Source organism: Anabas testudineus, chromosome 4, assembly GCF_900324465.2.
Source record: "Anabas testudineus chromosome 4, fAnaTes1.2, whole genome shotgun sequence".
Taxonomy (NCBI): Eukaryota; Metazoa; Chordata; class Actinopteri; order Anabantiformes; family Anabantidae; genus Anabas; species Anabas testudineus.
Window position 1 is genome coordinate 22,021,602 of NC_046613.1, and position 11,004 is coordinate 22,032,605.

General features: G+C 36.3%; 1 protein-coding gene across 1 annotated transcript; it reads right to left on the reverse strand.

The window, feature by feature from the left end:
• Positions 1 to 6,677: 6,677 nt before the first annotated feature.
• On the reverse strand, positions 6,678 to 9,996 carry LOC113152030 (complement factor H-like). The gene is made up of 5 exons (XM_026344942.1): positions 9,829 to 9,996; positions 8,767 to 8,892; positions 7,765 to 7,953; positions 7,232 to 7,411; positions 6,678 to 7,061 (listed from the first exon to the last, which is right to left on the reverse strand). The coding sequence occupies exons 1-5, from the start codon at positions 9,896 to 9,898 to the stop codon at positions 6,856 to 6,858; spliced, it is 771 nt and encodes a 256-aa protein (XP_026200727.1). The 5' UTR covers positions 9,899 to 9,996; the 3' UTR covers positions 6,678 to 6,855.
• Positions 9,997 to 11,004: the final 1,008 nt, after the last annotated feature.

The following is an 11,004-nucleotide window of genomic DNA, read 5'->3' on the forward strand; positions in this document are numbered from 1 at the left end:
ACCAAGCATTGTAATCCTTCGTTACATTGATTGGATGTTTTTGGTTTGGGGTTTCATGACATTTTTAGTTGAGGTGTCCCTCCACTGTCCATTAGAATATAACAGGGAAGGGCTTGCACCCCTGTATCTTTTCCCGAAAGTAGATACAAATTACAATTAACAAGTTGGTTTTTCTAATTTTCGGTAAGCAATGAAACAAATTTTCTCAACTTATCCCGCACCAGGATAAAAAATAAATCAAGGCGGGCTGCAAAATTTTGCTACAAAAACACAATGATGTAGGGTCAGATAAAATGGTATTAATTTTTGTTTGGTATATAATAAATACCGTTACCACATCAAATACAAGTTCACGTGTTAAACATATTTTTTTAAATATTCAAAAAACCATTGATGTGTGGAAGGTCCAGGGCAACGCTCTATGGCTCAGGCAGCTTGGACTGTAGACTGAGAGTACTACAGGGGTCCACAGTAAGAAACCAGTAAATAGATCGGTCAAGACTTCCCTTGGGGGGCCTTGTTTTTGAAACCGGGTTAGAATTAGACAAAAGACGGGGGAAGGGAGGGGAAACCCGAGGCAGGGGGGAAGAGGGTCCAACAGAAACACCGGGCCGGGACAGGGGGCCGGGCACCCACAACCGCCAACGGAGCAAAAGGGGGAAGAAGAAGCACCACAGGGGGAGGAGAAACTGGGTCATTGAGGGGAACCACCGATAAAATCCATTGTTCTAATTGAGGTTTTTTTGGACATGTCAATCCTATAAAAAAAGAGCAAAATATTCAGTCAGACAAGCAGCAATAGAATGACAGCAAGACACATGTAATTTAATCAGTTTCAAAACGAACAACAAAAAATATCGAGATACATTTTAATGTCCTAGAAAAAATGAATTGGAAATTTAACTTTAAAAGTAAAGGGATCCTGTTGCTCATTTCCTTCAATCTGTTTCATCAAAGTGGCCTCCAACAAGGACAATAAATAACTTTGGTCCTTTTTTTTTCATTTAACATTAGTTTTAAATGTTAAGTTAATATAACAATGTTTTGAAACCTATTTGTTTTCTAAGTTTTTAAAAATTTTCTTAAACCTGGACAGCTCTGATATCATTCCAAACACACTGTATACTTATAATATCAACAGGTAACATTAAAACGTATTTCTTGTTAGTAGTAGCTGCCAATTCCGTATCCAACTGTTTTTCACTGCTGTAAATTGTTCTTGTTGTTGCGACAATGTTATGCGTTTGACAAATGTTTCTTTTTTTTTTTTTTTAACACACGTTGTTTCTTCTGAAACAAATGAAAAAACGAAAAGACTTTTACATAAATAGAAGTGTGTTTTCCCATATTTCCTGTATTCTTAAAATACGCTCTCCAACCAGTACTACAGTGGTTTCCAGTGTTTCAGTAAGAGGTATTTTACTGTGTATTCAGGTGTTTAAATGTAAATAGTACTTCATAAAAGAAAAGCTGGTTTCCATGAAGTGTGGCATTTATCCATGTTCATCTAATTTCTTTCAGTGCTAAATCAATATACATTAAAGTGGTATAAACAAATCTAAATCTAATTTAAATCTAAAATTACAATTCAAGGCTTCATTTATCAGACAAGTTGTAAACATGGAATCTTTGTTAGTCTGAACTGCTGCGGTAGAAGAATAGAAGAAGAAGAAGATGAGTGAATGTCCTTTAGTAAATAATGTGAAGTTATCTGACCTGTTCTATGATGTTTGAGAGTGAGTGGGAACAAACTGTATTATGTTGAATTTCTTACCTTTACACGATGAAGTCCCAATCCAACCGTTTTCTCCACAGGTTAGAGAATAACTCCCCCCCTCTGTCTTACAGACATAATAAACCCTCTCATTGTACCAGTATTCTTGACGGGTTCCTTCCAAGTTTGCATTTGGGTCAATATGTTGCAATGTGTTGCATCTGATCTCTGAAAGAATGAAAGAATAAAACAAACAAATAAACAAACAAAAAACACACATAATTTCTATTTATAACTTAATCTTTTCACATGAAGTGGACATATTCTACATATTTTACACAATTCTCTGTGGATCAAACAGCTTCTCTAGTAACAACAGACCAAACTCATACTTTTAAATGATTTATCACTGCTCAGCTTTTCAAAGTACCAGAGAAGGATCCTGTTGTAAGATGATGGTGGTGACCACCTGTCTGAAGCCTCCTCACTCTCAACATTAGAGAGTTATCATTGAATTGATGCTTGGACTGTAGCTGCTGTTTTATTTTTATATTCAGATAATAAGAATGATTTTTCTGCAAAGTGTCCAGCTGTAAAGTCATTTCAGGTAACAGTCCTGTATGTGAGATATTTTCCCATCCTGAGGCTGATAATATATATGTATACTGGATCATATTAAAATAAATATGTGTCACCAGTCAAGAGGAGTAAAGTACATTGTAATTACACCTGGATAAAAACACATACTACACATGACAAATTAAAACTCTTACCTGTACATTTTTGTTGTCCGATCCAACCACGTTCTCCACAGGTTAGAGAAAAACTTCCTTTATAAGGAACCCTGCACTTTAAATCAATCTGTTCATTGTATCTGTATTGTCCTTTATAATTAATGATATCCTCATACTGGTTACTAGGTGGTTCGCATGTGATTTCTGAAAGATAAATAAAATTTTTACCCTGTCGTAACATTTACTGTGTTGTTACTGCACTATGAAAACTGCTTCTTAGTGTAAAGAGGCTTCAGCAACTTAATACTTTGTTTGATGGTTTTTGTTAAAAACTTTTTAAATGCATTCAAAGAAAATCAAAAATTTAAAGAAAATACACAGACAAAAACAACAACAACACAAAACACACCAACACTGAACATGTTCTGTTTTTTCTTACCTGTACATCGTGGATTTCCAGACCAACCACGTTCTCCACAGGTTAGAGTAAACTGTCCTGTAAAACCTTCACTGCAGACATACCTGACTTGTTCATTATATCTGTATATCATCTTATCGTTGTTTGTAATATCTGCATTCTGGACATCACGTCTGTCACATGTAATTTCTGGAAAAAAAAGAAAATCCTTGTTATTATAACCTGTTTTATCCATTAATGTCACTGAAGTATTGCAGGAGGCTACATAACCTTTTGCCTGAATTATACAGATGCACACAGACAAACGTTCAGAGATGCTTATTCTTTATAATGTCTCCATTAGAGGCAATGTCACGTTTAACAAACCATCATTTTAAGAGGAAACTGTTTAAATAAAGTTCTCCAATGAATCATTCCTGAAGGAAACAAAAACAGATTGAGAAGAGAAGAATAGTATTAAATATCCTACAAACATTTATTTAGTTTACTCTCTTTTCCTGCTTCACCTCAGTTTATGCTGCAAACAGGCCTCTCTACACAAGGTTAGATCAACATGCAGTGTTTGCAGTGCTTGATCTGACCATTTTCAGCTTTGATTGTCTTTTTATTCCCTATTTTCATTTTGAAATTTGTTTGTAACATGTGAAATAAGAAAACATTTAGACAGGGAAAGTGTAAATTTAAGACCAAAACAGACTATGTTCGGAACAAAGCTCCTGAATTGATTAAAAAAAAAGAAAGATCCTAACTGGACCAATAGTGGAAATACCATAAATACTAAGTCAGTTCAATAATACCTCGACAAAGTGGATTTGGTTCCCATCCACCTCTGGTGCATGTGGCCTCAGCAGCTGTTTCCTTGTAGCCTGACCTACAGTTGTAACCTACAGTCTCCCCCAGTGTTATTTTGTCTCTCCAGTAACCCACATACCACTGACTTACATATGGGTCTTGTTTGATGCACACAACCTCTAGAAAAAGACAGATTTGTTAATGTGAAGTAAACATCAGGCTTTGATGAACCAGTAATCTCATAGTCTCTGGACACAGTCTAAAGCACATAGAGACTGTACCTTGGCAAACTGGTCTCACAGTCCATTCTCCATCATCTTTGCAAATAGTTTCTACTGTCACGTCCCGGGAACTAAAAATCCCGTACCTCTGTTCACATGTGACTCTCACTCTGTCACCAGGTAGAAATAGGTTTCTGAATGCAGGTTCATACGTGGTTCCTTTGAGTGGTGGCAAATCCAGTTTACATTTTATCACTGCAGTTAGTGGGAAATCAAGCACATTTTCATTTATTTGTTATAAACCGTATACACACCCCATCAAATCACATCCCATCCATTCATGCAGCAGTAGATTTCTGTAGTCATGGTGATATAGATTGAGCCATTTCTACTCACGCTCACATGCAGGTGTGGGGCTCCAGTCTGCTCTTTCTCCTACTTGAACACATTTTGACGGCCTCTCTTCAGTGCGTTTATATTTATTATTGCATACAAAATGTAGAATTTCATTTTCACGGTATTCTTTCACATCTTCCAATACATGGCCATTGTCGATCACAGGTACTGTACATTTGATCTCTGTTGAAGAAGAAAGACACGAGCATGAATGTAATTATAACAAGGAAAATAACAGCTTGAGTTCTGAGCCACTAATTTATCAGCAAGTACTTTATCTGTCAGAGTATTAATTTTGTTGATGATACTGAGGGAGGACATTTTATATGTCACCGTACCAGGTCAAAAAGCACAGAACTTTGTCATTAAGAAAAAAAACATAAAAAGAATCCAAAACTACTTGAAATAAGTTTTAAAAAGTTAAATGTATACACCTGTGCCAGATTTATTCACCTTCATTAAATTAATTAGATAATGAATAGAAGATATTTTGCTACTTCAGCTGGAACGGCAGAGAACTGACTGAGACCTGTAGACGACCGTTCTTACCAATCTGTTGAAAAGATTCATCCACGTTCAGCCACAGGATAAAAACCCAAAGATGGTGAAAGAATCTCATTGTTGTATTTAGGAAAAACTCCCTGACCAGAGAATCTGTGGCAGAGTTTTGTTTTTCCCCTTAGAGTTACACAAAGCAGTGAATAAACACTTGTCCCCAAACCCTGCCTTCTGCTCTGCCTCTCTCTCTCTCTCTCTCTCTCACACTCAGTGTGATAAATGACTATATGGTCTATTTTACAATCTCTGATTTATTATCCAGTGTAGAAAAACAATTACAGCCACAAATATATGATGAGTTTACATATTTATTTTCTTCACACTATGAAGTATAGTGTGAATTCACACTATGAATACTGTATGTATGGAAATTAAATGTTGTTAATGCACCAACTTAAACAAACTAAGTACTAAATACATGTAACTGATATAAATGATAATAATTCTGGTCTGAAATTTTGTTCAGCAGTGGGGTTGTATAGAGATGGGCTCCGTTAGAATTCATATTATATAGGTTAAAATACCCAGATTCTTTAAAATCAGCTGATATTGAATGTTTCCTTCATTTTTTTATTCCCTGTTTAGCCTTTTCACTGTCCCTGACTGACACATCAGCAAAGAAATAAGAAACAAAAAATACTGATGACATATTCAGACGCATTATTTTTAAGGCAAAGTAAAAGTAAAGTAAGAATCTGCTTATTTAGCCTAAGAAAGACGATCCCAACTCTTCTGCACGGTTTCTGTTTTCTTGCTGTTTTGCATGAATGTTTGAATAAAACTATACAAAAAAATGTTTTGACTGCTCTGAATTGAAGACAGATTGTGAAAACAGAACTGTTCTACAGTATTTTCCTCAATCTGATAAATCATTTACATCTTTGTCCAGCCAGCTCATGTGTATCACTTCCAGTTAACCAAGTATTTTACTGCCAAAAGGACGGGGTCATCGCACCATAAAAACAACACACAGAATCCACTGCTATGGGCTAATCATGGGCTTTTCCCCTGTAATATCACCATGTTCCACAGTGCGAAATGAGAAATGACATCTGGAAGTGACTTGTTATATCTGACATACGATTGTAAAAAGTAATAATATGATAATATGTTTAATCAGCATTTTAATTGTTGTAGCTGGTGTAGCTAATCATTCAGCTCCTGGAGTGCTCCATAAATAATATGAAGCTTTTTTTATGAATGCAGATCAGTTTTAGCTACAGCTGTGAGTTACTAGTTGATGTCAAATCAACAAGTTTGCAGCCATATGTGAATAAAGATTATTAAAAGATGCTTACTGTGAGTATGATGACAAAACATCCATATGTCTCCATTTTACTAGTTAAAGTGAGAATTTACATCACTCAACAGCCGTTCATCACATTAGTGTGAACGTTTGTGTCTGATGTAAACAAATGAGATGTAATAACTGCAAATAATTATGAAATGATTAAGATATTTTGTCAATATTAATTTAGTTTATTCCTTTAGTGTTTGCATGTCATACAAAAATTGGGAACCAACATTTCTTTTATTCCTGCAAATTCCACATGAAATGCAATATGAAATATATAAATGTGACTGTAACTTCCATGTTTCTGGACCATGCCTTTAACCTAGTGTTAATAAACTCACTTTCTACCTTAATTGACACCAGATGGACCGGTACTGACAAACAGTCATCACTGTAGAAGCTTTTATAACAAATAGGAATTACTTTTTGAATTAGTTTTTGAAATCTGAAACATTAAGAACAAATATTATAACATTTCTGCACAAATATGCATTATATTGTCATAATTCTCACATCTTCTCTATGACACAAGTTGAAGCAGAACACTGACAGAGAGTATAAATGTTTTATTGAAATGGTGTCACAGCACTGAAGTATACACACTGGATCAGTACTGGTTGATCTCTTCACTCTCTGCAATCACTGACATGTTTGTCCAGGCAGCTCTGATTTAGCATGTACTGTCCAGCTGGAACACAGACTGTGAACAGCACCGGCCTTTCCATAGATTACCGACTACGAGGTACACAAGTGGGGAGGTTCATCACACCATCATTACAATACTGTCGCATTTCCATTCTGCCATCAGGGACTGTTCCTCTGATACAACTAAATGTAATATGATCTTCATGAGGTAAATACAGCTTATCATCTGTCTTATGTGAAAACCTAATATTATGTCTGTTCATGTCCTCTGTATTGACAGTGCAGGGTCCTGGAAGAAATAACAGAGACATAGTATTTTGTTGACGCACAGCAAATTTCAAATGAATCTACTCAAGTGAGGAACATGTTCTGTTGCATGTCTGCTTCATGGATTAGTTTTATGTGTGCACAAACTTCATTAAATGCAATATGAACATTATAAAGGCGACTGTAACTTACGGAGGCATCTCATGGATCCAGTCCAACGACCATTGTTGCAGGTTTTAAAAGGTTCACCCTGCATAGTGTAGTGTAGCTGACAGATGTATTCAACCTTCTCAGTATTTACGTAACTGAATTTAATGTCGTATTTGAGGTCTCCATCTGGCAGAGTTGGTGGTTTCCCACAGCCCACAGGCGCTGAAATAAAGTAAGCAAAGTATCTTTTTTAATTTGTCACTTTCTAATGCTTTATGTCCTGATCTTTATATTTATGATCAGCCTGTTATGTCAGCTTTAGAGTACTGATTTGTTTCCCCAGTTTTGTATCAGTGAGAAACATATTCACTGTTCTGACTCTGGAAAATACACAGAAATCACAAGACCTGATTCACTGGAGTTTTCATATTAGGTCTAGTGTGGGGATTACAAAATACATTCCAAGCCCTCAATGTGAGGAATCTCACTTCTACTGAGACACATTTGAGTTTCACTCTCTATTTTGCATAAACTGTTGTGAATATATTTTTGCAAATGAGAAAAACTAAACTTACGTCCACATGTTGGAAAGGGTTCACTCCACTGTCCATTTGCTAAACATTCAACCTCTTGATTCCCGTTAATAACGTGATCAAGAAGGCGACAATCAAATCTTAACTTTTCTCCTGCTCGTAGTTGAGAACCTGCTACATGTCTTGTGGTGATCCATACACTTCCTGGTATTTCTGTGACTCTGCAGTTTTCTGTTTTAAAGAAGAGAATATGATTTGTAAAGAGGTATTTACAGTATAAACAGCTGTAAATCAGATCTAACATCAGACAAACATTATATTTAAATCTACTGTATATTTATCCAGATGCTGTCCAAAATATAACTTTTCCTAATATGCACAAAGTAGATGAGGACACAAACAACAATAATGGAATTATTGGGAGACTAGAAACAGTAGCACTATAAATATATTATTAGTATTCATAGGTCAGCCTCGTTCCTCTCACCGCTGAGCTCTGCAGGTGATATTGGGTTTTGGGGAGGGGGCACGATGCCAGTAACAGAGCATCACTCTGGCAACCAGAGTCACGCTGTTGGATTTATCTCCAACCAACCTGTCAGCTGATGCTTTCTGTGGGTGTAAGACAAGTGGGCATTGCCTCTTTGGCATTCACACTGCCAAGGTGCCCACAGGAGATTTAAAAATGGGAGGAGGAAAGGCCCTCAGTGGGTGCTAAAATGTGGAAGCAGTGAGACAGGTTTTAGAAAGATGCTGTCTGCATCCAACACAGAATGGGGGCCGAACTACAGGGAGAACAAGTTCATTCTCACTACAACTTAACACATTCAAAAGTTAAACACCGACACAATCAGCTACCTGCAGCATATACCCGTACCCAGTCATGTGCCAGCTCACATTAAAGACTATGTAATGTTACCAAATAATAGTCTGTCAGCAAACATACAGAAAATAAAACCTTTTTAAAAATGCCACGAGTAGCAGGTATAAGCAAGGTCACTGCAACAGAAAGCAAAGGGATAATTAGGCTTCTCGTCTACTTACGACAGTTCTCCTCATCGCTACTGTCTAAGCAATCAGGATCATCATCACATCTCCAAATGGTCGGGATGCACTGTCCATTCTTGCACTGAAACTGCCCGGTTTTACACTCTGACACTGTACGAGCTCCTGCAATGTCAAAAAAACAGAGAACAACTTGTCAGCCACCGCTCTGGTCTGTGTGATGACAGGAACACATCAGTACAGCAGTTTGTTGAAGACATCCATCCATCAATCACTCGACAGCAGGTCATCACACTAGTATGTGTCTGATGTAAACTCATGTTTATAGAGGTGTATGGAAATATCCTCTCTCATATTACATGTATCTGAATGTGAATGTTTATGTTTTATTAAAAACTGCCACAGACGATCACCTAATACGTTTACATCAACAGGTCTAGATAATAATGCTTGTTCATCATTTACAGTGTTTTTTCATCCATGTCATGTTGATCACTTCCAGTTGCACACCATCAATCCACTGCTGATTTATTACCAAAGCTGGCATCATGTACTGCTCCTATGAATGCAATGATCTCCATAGGGGATGCACAGTTTTTGGGCATTCATATACAACACGCAAACTGAATCCTAGTCTGTTCATGTCATCTCTATTCACAATACATTGTGCTGGAAGACATAACTAAGAAATAGCATATTATAAATGTCAGGAATCCGTATACAGCATGTTTTTAGTGCTTGTTCATCTTTATGATCTAATGACTGCAATTGATTCTATAATAAGATTTTATGTTAATATTAGTATTCTTTCACATCTTCAACTACATGAGCAAAAATAAGATGTTAATTTACAATATACATTGAAGGCACCGGGTAATTAAAGATTTGTATGTCATCAAAATGCACAGAACTGTGTGATTAAGAAAAGAACTTAAAATGGATCCGAAATGACTTGAAATAAGTTTTAAAAAGTTAAATGTATACACCTGTGCCAGATTTATTCACCTTCATTCAATTAATTAAATAATGAATAGAAGATATTTTGCTACTTCAGCTGGAACGGCAGAGAACTGACTGAGACCTGTAGACGACCGTTCTTACCAATCTGTTGAAAAGATTCATCCACGTTCAGCCACAGGATAAAAACCCAAAGATGGTGAAAGAATCTCATTGTTGTATTTAGGAAAAACTCCCTGACCAGAGAATCTGTGGCAGAGTTTTGTTTTTCCCCTTAGAGTTACACAAAGCAGTGAATAAACACTGGTCCCCAAACCCTGCCTTCTGCTCTGCCTCTCTCTCTCTCTCTCTCTCACTCACACCCAGAGTGATAAATGACTATATGGTCTATTTTACAATCTCTGATTTATTATCCAGTGTAGAAAAACAATCACAGCCACAAATATATGATGAGTTTACATATTTATTTTTCTTCACACTAGCATAAAGTGGAAAAGTGAATTAGAGCAGTAAGTCTGTATGTATGGAAATTACATTGAGTTAAATGCACCAACTTAAACAAACTAAGTACTAAATACATGTAACTGATATAAATGCTAATAATTCTGGTCTGAAATTTTGTTCAGCAGTGGGGTTGTATAGAGATGGGCTCCGTTAGAATTAATATTATATAGGTTAAAATACCCAGATTCTTTAAAATCAGCTGATATTGAATGTTTCCTTCATTTTTTTATTCCCTGTTTAGCCTTTTCACTGCCCCTGACTGACACATCAGCAAAGAAATAAGAAACAAATAATACTGATGACATATTCAGAAGCATTATTTTTAAGGCAAAGAAAAATAAAATAAGAATCTGCTTATTTAGCCTAAGAAAGACGATCCCAACTCTTCTGCACGGTTTCTGTTTTCTTGCTGTTTTGCATGAATGTTTGAATAAAACTATACAAAAAAAATGTTTTGACTGCTCTGAATTGAAGACAGATTGTGAAAACAGAACTGTTCTACAGTATTTTCCTCAATCTGATAAATCATTTACATCTTTGTCCAGCCAGCTCATGTGTATCACTTCCAGTTAACCAAGTATTTTACTGCCAAAAGGACGGGGTCATCGCACCATAAATACAACACACAGAATCCACTGCTATGGGCTAATCATGGGCTTTTCCCCTGTAATATCACCATGTTCCACAGTGCGAAATGAGAAATGACCTCAGGAAGTGACTTGTTGTATCTGACATATGATTGTAAAAAGTAGTAATATGATAATATGTTTAATCAGCATTTTAATTGTTGTAGCTGGTGTAGCTAATCATTCAGCT